Below are 19,822 nucleotides of genomic sequence, written 5' to 3' on the forward strand. Positions count from 1 at the left end.
ATCAAGCGTTACATGGTTCTAAAGGAAGACAGGACAACCAAAGTGGAACTGAAATCAGTGAAATAAAGTTTGTTTCATTACACCTTGCCACTGTGCATTTTAGTTCATACTCATACCTCTTTTCCTTTTCTCCAGTCCGTGAGCCTTTTTGCCAGTGCTCCCTGCATCTTCCCTAGATGTTGTGTTGACTTAGAGTTTTTCTTTAGCAGAGAAATAGAGTTGGGATGGTATCTCAGAGTTGTGATTAGCTGGTCTTTTTGCTTGTGTTTGCTTGAAAAATTGGTATGGGTGGAGGTTGGAAGCAAACATTGCTGCTCGTAAATGTTTCACAGTGCTGTTGATATTGTAAAATGGTTTTCTAATTTAATCCTAAAAAATGCAATTTATTTTCCTAGGACTTAAGATGTCTTCATCTCCTAGGCTTCGCAGAAGACAATATGGAAGATCTTCAGTAGCTAAAAGGTAAAGTGAAATATTCTTTTTTTTAAATTTTTTTTAATTTTTTTTAAGATTTTATTTATTTATTTGAGAGAGAGAATGAGATAGAGAGAGAGTATGAGAGGGGAGAGGGTCAGAGGGAGAAGCAGACCCCCTGCCGAGCAGGGAGCCCGATGTGGGACTCGATCCTGGGACTCCAGGATCATGACCTGAGCCGAAGGCAGTCGCTTAACCAACTGAGCCACCCAGGCGCCCCAAAGTGAAATATTCTTTAAATATGTGTATTGGTTCTTAGGTGTTCCCAGGGTAAAATAGCAAAATTAGATGAAGATGTAAATGCAGATATCAAGATTTAATTTTAGCAATTGTTGATTTTACTTTACTTAATTAATTTAAAGATTTTATTTATTTATTTGACAGAGGGAGACACAGCGAGAGAGGGAACAAAAGCAGGGGGAGTGGGAGAAGAAGCAGGACTCCTGCAGAGCAGGGAGCCCAACGCGGGGCTTGATCCCAGGACCCTGGGATCATGACCTGAGCCAAAGGCAGATGCTTAACGACTGAGCCAACGAGGCACCCCTACTTTAATTTTAGTTTATATAATTTACAAAATGACATTCTTTTCAGTCTTCTAAGAGCAAAAGTAATGCTTTCTTTAAACTTTTTATTTTGGAATATAGATGCATAGGAAGCACGATAAATACTTGTTTTTAAATATTCAAATAACACTGAAATGCATAACACAAAAAATACAAATCTTCTATAAGCCCACTCTGGCATTTGCCACTGTTAACACTGTTCATGCTTTTTGTTATATTGTTAGAGAAACTTGGTGAACAAACCAACTTCTTGATTTTTACATGTTTGAGGGTAGTCTGCAAGCTTTATTGTATACTCAGCATTTTACCTCTGTAATCACCAAAACGGTTACCATCAGATCTTTGCACTTTTTTTTTCCTGCACTATCGTTTTTAGACATTACTTATAGGCTTTGTGGCTCTTACTCAGAGCCGTATTACTCCCAGAGAGCTGGGGTTGGGCCCCCGGGACCCCACTATGGCTTGCTTCTCAAACTTAGGGATGCCTAAGAATCAGTTGAAGACCCTGTTACGGTGCAGATTCCCAGGATCCATCCCTGTTGGTTTGTGAAGTCTTGGGTCCAGGGAGATGCACGTTTAACTACACAGCTCAGATGACTCCTGCTGTTGGTGTGGGAACTACTTTAAGAATCTTGCACCAGCAAATTGCTGGTACCAGTTACCTGAGAAGCTTTGCAGCCTGCTAAGCCTAGCTACACCCCAGCACCCATGGCTGGTTGTGTTTGGCTGGAGTCAGGGTGCCTGTAGATAAAGCCAGTGTGCGTACAACTGCAGGTCTGGGTACACACACCGGTCTCTTAGGATGGTCCCCATTACAGCCCTAGTGTCCAGCTTACTGCCTGCCTGATACAGAGCAGGCGCTCCTCTGTTAGCTGCTAGTTGGTGTTGAATGAATGAACGAATGTATATTTGCTTTACACGCCCATAGCACATTTGAAGTGGTGAATAAGCAGCATAGACTATAGGCTTATACCAAAGGAAAGTAGGGGAAAAAATGTAAAAGGCAGACAGAAACTTTAAAAGTCATAGATGTTTTGGACCATGTATTAGTTTTCCATTTCTGCCATGTTAGATTATCATACATTTAGCAATTTAAAAGAAATCTTTGTTACCTTACAGTTCTATAGGTCAGAAGTGCAACTTGGGTCTCACCAGCCTAAAATCAAGGTGTCAGCAGGCTGTGTTCCTCTCCTGAGAGGTTGTAAGAGAGCACACATGCCCTTGCTTGTTCAGAATGTTGGTAGAATGTAGTTCCTTGCAGTTGTAGGACCGAGGTCTCCATCTCCTTGCTGGCTGTCAGCTGAGAGCCATTTGTAGCTTCCAGAGGCCACTGGCATTCCTGGCTTGAGATCCCTTCCTCTCTCTTCAGAGCCGGTCCCTACCAAGTTTCAGATCTCTCCTCCAACTGCAGCCCAGAAAGGTTTTCTGCTTTTAAGGACTCTTGTGATTACATTGGACCCATCCAGATATTCAGTGTGGTACCCCCATCTATGTCCTTAATCATGTCTCTAAAGACCCTTTGGCACATAAGCTAACCTATTCAGAAGCTCTAGCAATTTCGATGTGGATGTGTCTGTAGGCCATTCTGCCTGCCACAGGCCATTAGGACCAGTGGTCTCAGCAGTACCTGAGAGCATTGCTCTGTGATGGGATGGCACTGTTACTCTATTTCTTTAATTCTAGGATGCCATTCATTAAAAACAATAACAACAAAAACAACCCTTTTTTTTCAAACATAAGCAGAAGTAGAGAAACAGTGTAATATACCGCTCTGTACCCATCACTTTATTCCAGTATTACTGACTCTAGGCTAGTCTCTAGTCTTGCTCCTCACCCCAGCTTGAAATTATTTTGAAGCAAATCTCAGAGAACAGATCTGTATATTTATATTTCAATATGTATTTCTAGAAGTTAAGAACTCTGTTTTTATTACATAGTCTCTGTTTACTAATATAACTCCCCCAAATCAATAATTTAATATCATTAGATATCTAGACACTATATTTTCTTGATTACCTTATAGTTATTTAATTTGAATTGAGATCTAAATAAAGCCTACATATTACATTTAGTTGACATCTCTCTTATTGGGTAAAATATATATAACATAAAAATTACCATTTTAACCATTTTTTTAAAAAGATTTTATTTATTTGAGGGGCGCCTGGATGGCTCAGTCGGTTGAGCGTCTGCCTTTGGCTCGGGTCGTGGTCCCGGGGTCCTGGGATCGAGCCCCACATCGGGCTCCCTGCTCGGCGGGGAGCCTGCTTCTCCCTCTCTCTCTACTGCTCCCCCTGCTTGTGCTCTATCCCTCTCTCTCTCAAATAAATAATAAAATCTTAAAAAAAAATTTAAAAGATTTTATTTATTTGAAAGAGAGCTGGAGGGTGCGAGCAGGGGGAGGGGCAGGGGGACAGGGAGAGGGAGAAGCAGCCTCCCCACTGAGCAGAGAGCCTGACACAAGGCTTGATCCTAGGAATCTGACCTGAGCCAAAGGCAGACATTTAACTGGCTAAGCCACGCAGGTGCCCTGAAACTCTGTACCTATTAAACAATAAGTCCCCTTGCCCCCTTCCCAGCTTTTGATAACCATCATTCTACTTCCTATTTGTATAAATTTGACTCCTTTAGTGTTGCGTTCCACCCCACCTCTTGATGGTGATGCTCTCAGCTAGGAATGCCTGAGGCACTCTCCGGGCCTCTCTTACAGCGAGCTCCACTGATATTTCCCCCAGGGGGGCCCGGGCTGTCACTAGACTGATCCTTTTGGTTCTTAATGATCACAGGGTGCACCTCCACAAAAACAATCAGGGAATTTTGAGGAACAGGATTTAGTACTTGCAAGTCCTGGAGGGTACATGGTACATGTAAGATCCCAAGTAGAGAGGGGAGAGAGGGAGGAGCTGGGGCTCTGACTTTATTAGGGTCTGCGGGTGGAATGTCTGGGCTTTTGAGGGGTCACTCATTATTGGCTAATTTGAAGTGGAAGAGCAGAAATGAGGGCATGGGAGAGTGGAAGCAGGTTCACTCAAGTGGTCAGTTATCTAAGTTACGCAGCATTTTTCTGTAAGGGGAATTTCACGGGTAACCTAGTTTCTAATCTGGTTGTTTTACCTAGTGGCTGTGTCATATACCTGGCAATATGTTTATTCAAGATGATATCTTTGAAATGGATGTCTTGGCAATCAGAAGCTTAATGTCAGGCACTTACCCTACATTTAGTTACCTCATATAAGTGAAATCATATAATTGTACTTTTGTGACTGATTTATTTCAGTTAGCATAATGTTCTCAAGGTTCATAACATGTTGTAACATGTGACAGGATTTCCTTTTAAGACAGCATAATATTCCATTGTATGTATGATGGTTAATTTTATATATTAACTTGGCTAGATCATGTGGTACCCAGGTATTTGTTCAAACATTGTTCTGAGTATTTCTGTGAGGGTGTTTGTGGAGGAGAGTAATATTTAAATTGGTGGGCTTTGAATAAAAGAGATTGCCTTCCAATATATGAATGGGCCTCCTCCAATCAGTTAAAGGCCTGAAGAGAACAAAAAAGATCCATCTCCTTCAGCAATTGAGATTTCTTCAGTAGACTGCCTTTGGACTTCATCTGCCACATCAGTTCTTGCTAGTTCTCAGCAGACTACCTTCAAACTCATACTGGAACATTGGCTCTCAGGGCTCCAGCTTGCCAGTTTACCCTGCAGATTTTACACGTGCCAGCCTCTGTGGTCAAATGAACCAATTACTCATAATAAATCTGTATGTATACATCCTATTGGTTGTGTTTCTCTGGAGAACTAACAAATACAGTATGTATAAACCACATTTTGTTTCTCAGTTCTTCCATTGATGGACATTTGGATTGCTACCACTTCTTGGCAATTATGAATAATGTGGCTATGCACATGCATATGCAAATATCTCTTAGATATTGCAGTTCTGGGATATATACCCAGAAGTGGGATTGCTGGATCATATGGAAGTTCTAATTTTAAATTTTTGAGGAGCTGCTGACTATTTTCCATAACTGTTGCACCATTTTATCATCCCGTCAATAGTGCACAGAGATTCCAACTGCTGTACAACCCCACCAGTACTTGTTTCTGTTTTGTTGGTAGTATCCATCCTAATGGGTGTGAAGTGACATCTTATTGTGTGGTTTTTTGTTGTTTTTTTTTAAATAAGTTCTACACCCAGTGTGGGACTTGAATTTACAATCCCAAGATCAAGGGTTGCATGCTCTACTAACTGAGCCAGCTGGGTGTACCTTACTGTGGTTTTGATTTGCATTTCTCTGATGATTAGTGAAATTGAACATCTTTTTAGGTGCTGATTGCCTATTTGCACATCTTGTTGGAAAAATGTCTATTCAAGTCCTTTGCCCATTTTTGGATTGGGTTGTTTGTTTTTTTGTTGTTAAATTGTAGGAATTTTTTATATATTTGGCATATCAGATATATCAGATATATGATTTGTAGATATTTTCTCCCATTTTGTGACTTGCCTTTTCACCCTGTAATAGTGATCTTTTATGTGCAAAAGTTTTTAATTTTGATATAGTCCAATTTATCTGTTTTTTTCTTTTGTCGTCTTTGCTTTTAGTGTCACATCCAAGAGATCATTGCCAAATCCAGTGTCAAAACTTTCCCCCATCATTTCTTCTAAGACTTTAATAGCTTCAGGTCTTATATTTAAATCTTTGATGCACTTTGAGTTAATTTTTGTATATGGTGTAAGATAAAAGGATCCAACATTCTTTTGCATGTGGATGCTAGTTTTCCTGGCACAGTTTGTTGAAAAGACTGTCCTTTTCCCATTGAATGGTCTTGGCACTTTCAAAAAAATTATTTAACCCTTATATGTGAAGGTATATTTCTGGGCTTTCTGTTCTGTTCTTTTGGTCTGTGTATCTGTTTTTATGACAGTACCACACTGTTTTTAATACTGTACTTTGTAATAGGTTTTGAAATCAGAAAGTGTGAAACTTCCAACTTTGTTCTTTTTTTTTTCAAGATTATTTTGGTTATTTTGGGTCCCTTGGAATTCCATATGAAATTTAGGATGAACTTCTGCAAAAAAAGTCATTGGGATTTTGATAGGAATTGCATTGAATCTGTAGATTTTTTCAGGTAGTATTGACATCTTAATAATACTAACTGTTCCAACTCATGAAGATGGGATATCTTTCTACTTACTGGTGTCTTCTTTAACTTCTTTCAACAACAGTTCATAGTTTTCAGTGTATATAGTTTTGACCTCTTTGTTTAAGTTTATTTGTAAGTATTGTTTTTGTTGCTATTGTAAATGGAATTGTTTTCCTAATTTTCTTTCCTATTGTTCATTGGTAGTGTATAGAATTGCAACTGGTTTTTGCAAGTTGATTTTGTGTCCTACAATTTAGCTTAATTTGTTTATTATTCTAACAGGTTTTTTAAAGTTGTTTTTGGTGCAATGCTTTATAGGGTTTTCCCTAAATATATAACATGCCATCAACAGAGATAATTTTACTTCTTTTCCAATTTGGATGCCTTTTATTTCTTTCTCTTGCTTATTTGCTGTGGCTAGGACTTACGGTCTTATGTTGGAAAGAAGTGGTGACAGTGGACGTGTTTGTCTTGTTCCAGGTCTTAGAGGAAAAGCCTGCAGCCTCACCCCTGAGCATGATGTTAGCTTTGGGCTTTTCGTATATAGATTTTATTATGTTGAGGTAGTTTACTTGTGTTTTTAGTTTGTAAAGTGGTTGTAGAATACTTTTTTTTTTTATCATGAAAGGATGTTGAATTTTGTCAAGTGCTTCCTGCATCAGTTGAGATCATGTGAATTTTTCCTTCATCCTGTTAGTATGGAGTATCACATTGATTTATTTTCATATGTTGAACCATCCTTGCATTAAAGGAATAAATTGTGCTTGGTTATGGTGTATAATCATTTTAATGTACTGTTGAATCCCAATTGTTAGTATTTTTTGGACGATTTTTGCAGCAGTGTTTATAAAGGACATTGATTTACAGTTTTCTTGTAGTGTCTTTGGCTTTGGTATGAGGGTAATGCTGGCTTCATAGAATGAGTTGGAAAGTGTTCCCTTCTCTTTGGTTTTTTTGGAAGAGTTTGAGAAAGATCTGTTACTTCTTTAAATGGTTGATGGAATTCACCAGTGAAGCCATCTGGTTTTGAGTGTTCTTTATGGAGATTGTTTGTTTGTTTTTGTTTCTGTTTTCCGCTTGCTCTCCCAAAGGAAGAGAACAGTCAACTATGGCAAAAGCAGCCGCAGAAGCAACACCCAGAGTAACAAACGATAGAAATGGTCCCTGAAAGTATAGTCTTTTTTTTTTTTTAAAGATTTTTTATTTATTTATTTGACAGAGAGAGACAGTGAGAGCAGGAACACAAGCAGGGGGAGTGGGAGAGGGAGAAGCAGGCCTCCCGCTGAGCAGGGAGCCCGATGTGGGACTCGATCCCAGGACCCTGGGATCATGACCTGAGCCGAAGGCAGACGCTTAACGACTGAGCCACCCAGGCGCCCGAAAGTATAGTCTTTTTATGGAGTTTTCCGTCTTCTTACTAGTTACAGATCTATTCAGATTTTTTATTTGTTCATGACTCGGTCTTGGTAGATTGTGTATTTCTAGGAATTTGTGCATTTCTTCTAGGTTATACAATTTATTGTGTATAATTGCTCATAGTACTCTCTCTCTTTTTTTTAAGATTTTATTTATTTATTTGACAGAGAGAGATAGCAAGAGCAGGAACACAAGCAGGGGGAGTGGGAGAGGGAGAAGCAGGCTTCCCGCAGAGCAGGGAGCCTGATGCGGGGCTCAATCCCAGGACCCTGGGATCATGACCTGAGCCGAAGGCAGACACTTAACGACTGAGCTACCAGGCACCCCTCTGTCTCTTTTTTTAAAATTTATTTTTGAGAGCGAGAGAGAGCGTCCATGAGTGGGAGGGGCAGAGGGAGAGAGAATCCCAAGCCGACTGTGCTGAGCCCCACATGGGGCTCAATCCCACAACCCCGAGATCATGTCCCTGAGATCATGACCTGAGCTGAAACCAAGAGTCAGACGCTCAACTGACTGCACCACCCAGGGGCTCTCATAGTACTCTCTTATAATCCTTTTTATTTATGTGAAACTGGTGGTAATGTTCTCTCTTTTACATCTGATTTTAGTTATTTGTGTGTTCTTTTTTTTTCTTTTTTAATCCAGCTAAAGGTTTATCATCTTTGTTGATCTTTTCAAAGAACCAACTCTTCATTTTATCGATTTTTCTGTATTGTTTTTCTAGTCTTTATTTTATTTATCTCTGCTCTAATCTTTATTATTTCCTTCCTCCTCCTAGCTTTGGGTTATTTGTTCTTCTTTGTCTAGTTCCTTAAGTGGTGAAGTTAGGTTGTTGATTTGAGATCTTTTTTAATGTAAATGTTTACAGCTATACATTTTTCTCTTAGCATTACTTTCACTGCATCTCAGTTTTGCTATGTTGTTTTCATTTTCATTGTCTCAGAGTATTTTCTGATTTTTCACTGTGGTTTCTTTGACCCATTGGTGTTTAAAAGGGTGTGAATTTCTCCATTTTTAGGATTTTTCAGTTTTTCTTCAACTGTTGATGTCTAATTTCATTCTATTGTGATCAGAAAAAGATACTCTTTATGATCTCAATGTTTTTGAATTTATTAAGACTTGTTTTGTGACCTAACATGGTCTATCCTTGGGAATGTTCATTGTGCACTTGAAAAATATATATTCTGTTATTGTTGGGTGGAATGTTCTGTAGCAGTTGATGTCTCTTAAGTCTTAAATCTATAGGTTCCTTCATGTTTTATTTTTTAAAATATTTTGTCGTTATTGAAGAAGCAGGTCCTTCGTCTTCTAGAGTTTCCCACAGTCCATGCCAATTGCATCTTGTGATGTCATTCGTTTATTTATTTTTAAAGATTTTATTTATTAGAGAGAGAGCAAGCAAGAGAGAACACATAAGCAGGGCGAGGGGCAGAGGGAGAGGAAGAAGCAGACACCCCGCTCACCAGGGAGCCTGACCTGGGCCTTGATTCCAGGACCTGGGGATTATGACCGGGGCCAAAGGCAGCTGCTTAATCTACTGAGCCACCTTTAATAGTAGCTTTTGTTTTTTTAATTTTAATTTTAATTTTTTAAAAAGGATTTTATTTATTTATTTGACACAGAGAGAGAGACAGCGAGAGAGGGAACACAAGCAGGGGGATTGGGAGAGGGAGAAGCAGGCTTCCCGCTGAGCAGGGAGCCCGATGGGGGTCTCAATCCCAGGACCCTGGGATCATGACCTGAGCTGAAGGCAGACACTTAATGACCACCCAGGCGCCCCAATAGTAGGTTTTAAAAGGAAAACACACAACATCAAATGTATATATTATTGTAAGAAGGATCCCTAATTTCATATATGAAAGAGAAAAAGTACAAGTCTTATATTTGAGAAAATATGGGAGTGATGGTCATAACTGACCTGGACTAGCCAACAAACAGACAAATGATGAAAGACTTGCAGTTGTTAAGGAAGGATGAGATGGGTCTAGTACATTTTAGAAAGATTAGATAAAGATGGGGCACCTGTGTGGCTCAGTTGGTTGGGCGTCTGCCTTTGTTTCAGGTCATGATCTGGGGGTCCTAGGATGGAGTCAAGAGTGGGGCTCCCTGCTCAGCAGGAAGTCTGCTTCTCCCTCTGCCCCTCCCCCCTGCTTGTGCTCGTGCACACGTGGTCTCGCTCATAAATAAATAAATAAAATCTTTGAAGAAAGATAAAAATAATGAAATAGAAAAAGCTTAACATGAAAAGCTTTGATACTACGTGTGTGTGTGTGTGTGTGTGTGTATGAACTATCTTATATCCCAATCATACTGCTTAATGAGATGTTAACATATATGAATCAACTTTCTTAGGTAGCACCCTTAAGGCTTTTGGAAGAAGATAGAGTAAAAAACACATAAGTAGAATTTTCCTAAGTCTATCTGTTTGATATGCTTGAAGTTTATAAACTTTCCCAGAATACAAGTTTGGCAAAGAACACTTCTCTGTATCTAAACAGCATTTGCTTTAATATCTAGTATTTGTGTGGAATATATAGAAGAGTAGAAGCACTAGAAATAATTTTTCCATGTTTATGCAGCATTTTTTTTTCTGTTTTTAGAGAGAGTAGGGGGCAGGGGCAGAGGGAGAGAGAGAGAGAGAGAATCTTAAGCAGACTGCACGCCCACTGCAGAGCCTGACGTGGGGCACAGTCTCATGACCCTGAGATCATGACCTGAGCTGAAATCAAGTGTCGGATGCTTAAACTGACAGAGCCATCCAAGCTCCCCCCCCATATTGTTCATTTCTGATAAAGTTTTGAATCACTTCATCTTCATGTGTTCTGCAAGTATTTATTTAGACCATGCTATGTTTAGGCTCTGGGTGAGTTCTGAAAGTATACATTTCAAGTTCATGCTTAGCAGATTTTACCCAACAATTATTGGATTCCTATTTGGTTATCACTAAAGCACATGTTGAAATGTTACCATACAGGTATAATGAGTGGAAGGAATCCTTGATATCTTTTCCTGAAAAGATAAGGAATGAGGAAAAAATAGTATCTATCGTAGCAGGGTATTCACATCTCTCTGTTTACACGGTCATTCATAGGGTTTTCTAGCACTTGGTGCTGGTTTCAGGTGATCAGCCAAGGCCTACGGTAGAATCTGATTTGACCTAAAAGATCTCACTTCTGTTTGTCACCTGCTAGATGACTTCTCCTAATTAATGGTGTCAGCATTTTTTTCCCTTTGTTTTTTCCCTTATGTTTATAAAATAATAAGGCAAAAATGCAATAAAATATTCAAGTCATTGACCCAGATAAACACCATTATGCAAAAAAAAGCTGTTGAGGTTGCTGAGAATGAGTATCAGCTCCCAAGTTCCCTGTGGGCAACTTGAAGTGTCAGACCGACAGTGGTTGAGGGGTCCTTGTGTACAGTCAAATATTGGTTTTCTGGTTGTGGCAGTCACAAAAGGTCAAGGAGGTTCTAGTTCTGGTTCCTGTAACTTGAAAGTTACCTAACCTGGGGTGCCTGGATGGCCTAGTCGGTTGAGCATCCAACTCTTGATTTCAGCTCGTCATGATCGCAGGGTTGTGGGATTGAGCCCTGTGCTTGGCAAGGAGTCAGCTTGAGGATTCTCTCCCTCTCCCTCTACCCCTCCCTCCTGTTTGCATACTCTCTCTCTCTCTCTCTCTCTCTCTCTCTCTCTCTCTCTCTCTCTCCCTCAAATAAATAAATAAATCTTAAAAACCAAAGGAAAGGGGACGCCGGGGTGGCTCAGTTGTTAAGCATCTGCCTTCAGCTCAGGTCATGATCCCAGGGTACTGGGATTGAGCCCCACATCAGGCTCTCTGCTTGGCGGGAAGCCTGCTTCTCCCTCTCCCACTCCCCCTGCTTGTGTTCCCTCTCTCGCTGTGTCTCTCTCTGTCAAATAAATAAAATCCTTAAAAAAAAAAAGAAAAAGAAAGTTACTTAACCCTTTAAGACCTAATTGTCTTCATGTGCTAAATGAGAAGGGCTGGGCTCTATGAAACCTGAAGGTCTAGGGAATTTAGTGTTTTAAAAAAATCATTCATTTTAGCAAATTCATTCATTCTGCAGTTACTCATTGAACACTTACATTGTGGCAAGCCCTGTTCCAGTTGCTGGGGAAACCGTAAACAGACAAAAATCCCTGTCTTCTAGAAATTTACCTTCCTGCTTGGGATGAGATAATACACAAATAAATAAAAATATGTAGTATGTGACCAGTGCTCCTCCACACTGTCGAGGTCATCAAAAACAAGGAAGGTCTGAGAAACTGCTTCAGCCAAGAGGAGCCTAGGGAGACATGACCAAAAAATGAAATGTGGTATCCTGGACCAGAAAGAAATACAGTATGTAAAAACTGAGGAAATCAGAATAAAGTATGGACTTCTTTTAATAATAGTGTGTCAATATTGGTTCACTAGTTATAACAAATGTAGTCCAAATGTAAGATGTTAATAATTGGGGAAACTAAGTGTAGGTTATATGGGAACTTTCTTATATAGTACTGTCTTTACAATTTTTCTGAAAATCTAGAAGTGTTGTAAAAAATAAAGCTTATTTTTAAAGCGTGTGTGTGTGTGTGTGTGTGTGTGTGTGTTGATGAGTGACATGGAGAAAAGTGAAGCTGGGTCAGAGGGCAGGGAGCACAGGTGGTGTGGAAGGTGAGGGAGGGCCCAACAGAGAAGGTGACATTTGGGCAGAACCCTGGATGGAAGCGGGGGAGCTTGCCATGTGGGTATTTGTGTGTGTGGGGGGGAAGTGTTTTAAGACAGTGCGACGCACAGGGGCAAGGCCCTTCTAAAGGTAGCAACTAGAAGACATGCCAGTTGCCATGGGGGGAGCCCCCCAGGAGTGCCCGTGGAAGTAGAGAATTAGGTCAGACTGGTGGTGGGGGTGGGGGAGCTGTGGAAGGGTGGGGGCTGGGCGTTAGGTATCGTTTAAGTCCGGATCAGGACTTTGGCATCGACTCTGGACCAGATGCGGGCAAAGCCGTGGGTCTGGCCTTCTTCCCTGTGGCATGGATCCCACATCACATGGCCCTCCTTTTACAGGCTTCTGAAAGTTACCACTTGAGGGCCTCATTAGGCTTTAGAGCAAGGGTTGGAAAGCTACAGCCGTGGGCCAAATCCTTTCCCACCTGGTTCTCTGCAAAGCTGTACAAAGGTGAGCTCCTACCTTTTCCCTCCCTTCCTTCTGTGAGGTTGTTTCATACATTCATAGACAATTTGTAATTGTTTTGTCACGTTCTGTATTCCATCCTGGGATTCTCTCGACTTCTAAATGATTTGTTAAAATCTGCATACATTAAGGTTCACTCTTTATGCTGTGAAGTTCAGTGGGTTTTGACAAATGCATAGTGTCATGTATCCACCATCACTGTTTCATGCAGAATAATTTCACTGCCTGGAAAAAACCCCTGTGCTTCACCTATTCAATTCCATCGGGTCAAACCTCTGGCAACCACTGATCTTTTCACCCATCTCTATAGTTTTGCTTTTTCTAGAATGTCTTATAATTGGAACCATATAGTATGTAGGCTGTTTAGACTGGCTTCTTTCACTTAGCAATATGCATTTAAGATTTAGTCAAGTCTTTTTGTGGCTTGATAGCTCTTTTCTTTTTATCACTTAATAAAATTCAGTGTCTGGATGTGCCAGTTTGTTTATCTATGTCACCTATTCAAGGGCATCTTGGTTGCTTCCAGTTTTTGGCCATTATGAATAAAGCTGCTATAAACATTCATGGGGAGGTTTTTATGTGGACATACGTTTTCAAATCAGTTGGGTGTGATTGCTGAACTGCATGGTGACACTGTGTTTAGCTGTGTATTCACCCTGTTTTTTTTTTAGAATATCATAGAGGAAACCTATGACTTTTTTTGGTTTGTGTCCTTTGACAGTGCCATGGTACTATTCTTTTCCTATTTCTGGAGTCTTGATTGAAATTTCTCCAGAGGAGTGTTAAAATTCAAATTGTTTTTAGTGAAATTTGAAATTATGATGGAACTTCTAAGAGTAGATTCTTAAAAATCTTTTTAATTTTAAAATTTATCCCCAGTGGGTCCTACCCTGAGAACTTAATAGATCAGCTGTCTAATAAGTTGAAGTAATTGAGATACAATAGTAACAAGTTAAAAATAATCGTACTAGCATTCCTGGAGGCTTTGGGAGTGACATGTACATTTAATTTGAAATAGTGGGGAAGTGTTTCGACGGACTATCTTTGAATAGATGTGTAAGGTTCTCTCCAGGTAAAGACATCAGAATCTGCATGATTTCTTACCAGTGCTAAAACTTGGAACACATTGAAAACACTTTGATGTTGGGGCGTGTGGCTGGCTCAGTCGAAAGACCATGTGACTCTTGATCTTGGGGTTGTGAGTTTGAGCCCCACATTGGGTGTAGAGATTACTTAAAAGTAAATAAATAAGTAAACTCTAAAAAAAAAAGGAAAGAAAAAAACACATTGATATTACGGAGGGAAAAAATGAAACGGGAAAAAAGCTTGGATTTTTTTCAGCTTTATTGATGTATGATTATTGATGTGTAATATTGATATATAGTAAATACACTGCACATATTTAAAATGTACAACTTCAGTTTTGACATGTGATGACTGGCACTACAATCAAGGTAATGAACACAGCTATCATCCCCCAAAGTTTCCCTATTCGTCATTGTCATTCCCCCTTCTCTTGGCAGCAACTGGTCTATCACTTTTATCACAATATATTAGCTTGCCTTTTCTTTTTTTGTGTTTTTCTTTAAAGATTTTATTTATTTATTTGAGAGAGAGTGAGAGAGCACAAGCAGAGGAAGAAGGAGAAGCAGGCTGTCCACTCAGCAGGGAGCCCGATGTGGGGCTCAATCCCAGGACCCTGGGATCATGACCCGAGCTGAAGGCAGACGCTTAACCGACTGAGCCACCCAGGCGCCCCTAGCTTGCATTTTCTATACATTTCTATATATTGTATATATAATTTCTGTGAATTATTTAAATGGAATCATACAGTGCATATTTTTATGGAGAAGTTTCTGGTTTCTTTCAGAATAATTAGTTTGAGATTCATCTGTATTGTTGGGTGGATCAGTACTTCCATTTCTTTGTTGCTGGGTAGTATTCCATTTTATGGTGCCATGGACTGAATTGTGTTCCTTGTAATCATATGTTGGAGCCCTACCCCCCAACATGACTGTATTTGCAGACAGGGCTTTTAGGAGCAGAGTAAGATTAAAAAAGGTCAGAAGGGTGGGGCCCTAATCCGTAGGATTGATGGCCTTATAAGAAGAGGAAAAGTCTTCTCTCTCTCCTTGTGCACATGTTATCAAATGGCCGTGTGAGGACCCAGCAATTAGGTGGCCTTCGCAGACCAGGAAGAGAGCTCTCACTGGGACTGGACATGCTAACATTCTGATCCTGGAGTTCCTGCCTCCAGGACTCTGACACAGTAAATTTCTGTTGTTTTAGCCACCCAGCCTGTGATGCTTTATGGTGGTGGCCTGGGCAGGCTGCACCATACTTTGTTTTCCCATCTTCCTCTGGTTAGACATTTCTAGTTTTTGGCTATTTCAAATAAAGCTGCTGTGAACGTTCGTGCAGTTTTTGAGTAGACCTGTGCTTTCATTTTTATCAGGTAAATGTCTAGGATTGGGCTGGCTGGATTATGTGTTTCACATAAGAAACTGCCAGATGATTCTCTGAAGTGATTGTACCATTTTCCTTTTGTACTAGTGGCATATGAGAATTCTGGTTCCTCCACATCGGTCTTGAGGCTTGAATCGTGGATTGCTCTTCCTTAGGTGGTCCACCCAGATGTGTGGAGGAGGCTCTTTGTGGGCTGGAGCATGGCTGGGAGAGGCGTGGGCAGGCAGCCATTTCACTGTGGAGCCCTCTGCCATATTCTCTATGTTCTCAAATGAGAATTTTTTATGCCCACATGAATCTACTTTCCATAAAAATACAGCATGACTTAATATCTATCCCTTATATTTGTCCTTCTTTCATTGCTTTTCCTATTTTTCTTTCGCTTGCAGACCTCCTGGGTTAAGCCCAGAGTTTCTGGGCTATGAGGTATTGGGGAGAGCTTGGGTTTTAGAGTCAGACACACCTGGATTTGAATTTGGGCTTTATAGCTTAGCTGTGTAGCAAGTCGTGTGACCTGACTCTCAGTTTCCTCATTTGTTTTTAAAAAGTGTGGGTGGGGAGGTTGATAATACCCAGCTTAATTGGTTGTCACAAGGCTTAAGTATAATGCATTGAAAACATTTTCATTGAACATGTTGGAAACTGTATTCAATTCCCAAGATAGATTTGTAATTAGACGTCCCATTTTCTATTTGACAGTGGCTGACATGCTACCCACAGAGTAGGAGGGGAACCGAAGTTTTAATGGGTGCCACCAGTTAGAGGGAGACCCAGAATATATGGCAGAATACAGTGGTAGTGCCAGGGCTTAGAGTAACCTTGCAACGTTTAATAATATCCAGGCCTTTTGCATTGTATTGCAGATGTATTTCGTGTGCCTATTTATGTACTTACACAAAGACAATTCCTGCCTGAGTGTGATTCCTTTAAGCAGCCCATTTGGGAACCCCCAGCCTCTACAGTACTTAGGGAATGTTTTGAAGGAGGAGAAAAGGAGGAAGACACTGTGGCTCTGGGAGGGTTGTTTCTCAGGCCTCTGGGATCCCAGCCAGTATACACGTCTGCCTGCCTGTCTCAGTGCTTGGGCCGCAGTGTCTGAGCGCGGGCCTTTTGGCCTATGGAATCCTTTGTCCAGCTGGCTGGGGTGCCTTGAGTGCTTTGGGCCTTGCCTCCCTTGGAGAAGTGGGAGGTTATTCTTTGATGGCTGGGCCAGACTGCTCATCTGATGTTACTGGAGTTTGAAAGGTTGTCCTGGTAGTCAAGGGGTTGGCATCAGTGTGGCCGGGGCTGGCTGGAGTGGGAACCGCAAGGGAAAGGGAAGGTCCTGATGAGGGTGTCTGTTGGGTGTCAGGCGGTACTGGATTTGTTTTGCCAGGTGAGGGTGTCTGGGGGCCTTCTCTCCCCTGCCCGACCACTGGGTTCCAAGTGTCCTGCAGCGTTTCTCCTTAGAGCCGGCTGGCTTTCTTGGCATCATTCAGTCTAGTTGCTAGGAAGCCGAATAAGGCAAATGCAACTTCCTTTTGACTTACTCACATTGAACCATCTGCTTATTCCTTCTCGTGGCCTTCAAACTTGGCTAGGATCATTGAGAAGAGGGTCGAGTGGAGCATCTGTGCTCCTGATCCTTTTTGGAAAAGGAAAGCTTTCTAATAAGTCTTTAACCCTCTCGGTCCAAATTCATAATAGTTAATCTTGCTCAGCCCCTTGTTTCTTTCAGCTAACAATTTGTAGCAGGCATTTTCTTCTTAGGTTTTGCCCCTTATTTTTGTCTTAGGTTTACATCTATGTTATTCATTAACCACACAACTTTTGAATGAGGAGGACAGTGTCGATGTGTATCAAATGCATTTGGCATGTAAACATAACAGTGGTCTTAACGGAGGACCTTGAGTGCTTAGAATTGAGGCACACGAATGATTCAGGAACGTTCTTTCATAAGTGCCATTGTGGAGTTAGTGTCAGATAGATACATTAAAGGTGGCAGATAATTCATGAAAATTAATGGGGGTGTTGGTGGAGCATCTACCAAAGAGAAGCTTTAAAAAAAAAGATTTTTAAAAAATTACCAGACACCACCAGCATTACATTCTTACTTTTTTTTTTTTTGTTTAATTCAGTACATTTGGGTAAATCTGATTCATTATGTTGAAGCCCCTTTCCATTGGTGAATTTATTATAATGGTCTTTTCTTGTGACAGAGCTGTGCTTTCAGTTGTCAACTCTGGAAAAGCAGTTGAGCAAACAAACTAGACAAAAATAGAAATAGGCATTACAGGATAGAATAGAGATTCTGGGAAAAAAAAAAAGTCTTGAGAAAATCATTGTTCGAGTTTTAAAAATCCAGTTTAACTGAAGATTTAATCACCTTTGAGTGTACCAAAACTGTGGAAACTAACGTGTGGGCTATGGGAAATAATTTCTTCCTAAGTGTAATTTTGTCTTTGTTGGTTTTTTAGCAGCAAGCCATATAAACCTTTTCTGCCGACTTCTTATTCTCCCCAAGAGGGCTACTTAAAGGAGGGTGAAGACATGCTAAGGTAAAGTTTTATTGTTGTGGCTCAATTTGCTAAAAGCTTTAGTAGTAATTTAGATGTGTTCTTACTGTGCAGACTTATGTGTTTGTTAAAATTGATGCTATTAATATTTGCTTTTTGGGAAGTCCCTCAGGTCAACTTGATCATATTAAGCCATTCTGCTTTAACTTCTCCCTTTCCATAGTCATTTGGACTCTAGTAACTAAAACAGACCTACAGACTGAAGGGACTCGACCACCCGAGCCCGTCTGTGGGCTCTGCCTGGGTGACCCACTGCAGCAGGCCCTTGACTCCCTTCTTCCAACACCTCTCCACCTTTTTTGTGCTACCATATGACCATGGGTATATGCTCTGAAAATGCAAATTTATTTTGGTTATGAGGTGAATCAGTATCCCAGTATAAATAAAGTCACTTAAAAATGGTTTGGGGCACCTGGGTGGCTCAGTTGACTGTTAAGTGTCTGACTGTTGATTTCGGCTCAGGTCATGATATCAGGGCCATGAGATCAAGCTCTGTGTCCGGCTCACACTTAGAATGCAGTCTGTTTGAGATTCTCTCTCTGCCCCTTCCCTCGCCCATTCTCTCTCTCTCAGGAATGGATAAACAGATATAAAAGTGTTTGATATTAAAAAGTAAAAATCCCTTTCAGAGTTCTCCCCATTTTCCCCCTTTATTTTTAACTGAAATGAATCACACTGGTATATTGTTCTAGAACTTGCTTCTTTCACATAACGGTATGTCATGGAGGGTAATTGATCCCATTGGTTTTGACCACTGTGTTGGATTCTGAAGTCTTTAAACCAGTTTTGAAGGTGGTCTTACTTAGTTTAGTCTGTCACATTAAGCAGTGGAGTTCTTCTGAGTAACTAAATAGGTAAATCAACATGGCACTTCAGGATTCTTGCTTTGGATCTACCTCTGTAGTTTTGGTAAAAGCAGTTTTCCTTGAACTGTATCTGAATTGATTTTTATATGTATAGACCTTGACAGGGCCTCTCTCTCACCTACATTAAAGATGAGATTTGTGTCAGATTAGATTAATAATTCAAAATTGAAAAATGCCTTCCTCAGCTGCGGAAGCACTTGGAAGTATAGAATTCAGGAGTGACTGTTAATGGGGGTTAGTCTTTCTCAGGTAACGTTTCCTGACAATGAGACTCAGAATACTTACACCGGTAGGTGATCTTCTGAAGGAGAGATTTTTCTTAGCTCTGGTGTGAAGGAAGCCTAAAGGCAGAGATAGATAATAATGGCTTACGTCTATTGAAGGCCTGTCCTGCATCAGATAGTGTTCTAAGGGCTTTACCTGCATTAACTCATTTAATCCTCATAGCAACACTTCCAGGTAGGTTCCAATAGCCCCATTTCACAGGTGGGGAAACTGAGGCATAGCAATGTTAAGTAACTTGTTCAAGCTTACCCAATTAGTAAGTGACAGCATTGAGATTCATACCCAGGCAGTTGCAATTTCAACATCATACTGCCTTTCCTGGATGACCATGTACCAGCTTCTGAGGTGCCCCCCAAACCCTGTCTAATTACTTAGAGTGGTGGTGGGCATTTTACAGACCACTTTGTTAAAAGAAAGTGTACAAAGTGTGAGAGAAAACCAGCAAGAAGACAGCCTAGAAAGGGGTAGAGAAAGCAGGCAGCTTGAGGAATGGCCTCTGGAGTCAATGGCTAGTGTTTGTCAGAGACAGTAGACAGAGATAAAGTCTGTGTGGGGGAAGGAAACATTCTCTTGTAGCTCAGGATTCAGGCACAAGTTTTGCCTCTAAAAGTCTGGAGCTGCGTCTTTGCTGTGTCAGGGAATTAGATGTGGACAAGAACCCAAATGAAAATCGTATAGGGGCAGAGCAAAGGGATCGATGTTTGCTGGCAGCTTGCTGAATAGTCATGGTTTGAGCATGTTCTGTGGCTGTTCTGCCATGCAGCCTGATGCCTCTGGTGAGAAAGGAACTAATCACTGCCTGCCGAGGTGCTTCTCTCCCTGGCAGGACACTCCTTGTGGACAGACACA

The 19,822-nt window shown here is 40.8% G+C and overlaps 1 protein-coding gene across 1 annotated transcript in view; it reads left to right on the top strand.

Annotated features, from left to right (window-relative positions):
• Positions 1-19,822, top strand: part of LOC113936589 (nuclear receptor coactivator 5-like) — a 38,880-nt gene that overhangs the window by 4,847 nt on the left and 14,211 nt on the right. The window contains exons 2-3 of the mRNA XM_027619984.2: positions 396-462; positions 17,724-17,804. Of these exons, the coding sequence (XP_027475785.1) occupies positions 404-462; positions 17,724-17,804 (140 nt within the window). The 5' untranslated portion in view covers positions 396-403. The remainder of the gene's footprint in view (positions 1-395; positions 463-17,723; positions 17,805-19,822) is intronic.

The sequence above is a fragment of the Zalophus californianus genome, chromosome 17 (assembly GCF_009762305.2).
Source record: "Zalophus californianus isolate mZalCal1 chromosome 17, mZalCal1.pri.v2, whole genome shotgun sequence".
NCBI lineage: Eukaryota > Metazoa > Chordata > Mammalia > Carnivora > Otariidae > Zalophus > Zalophus californianus.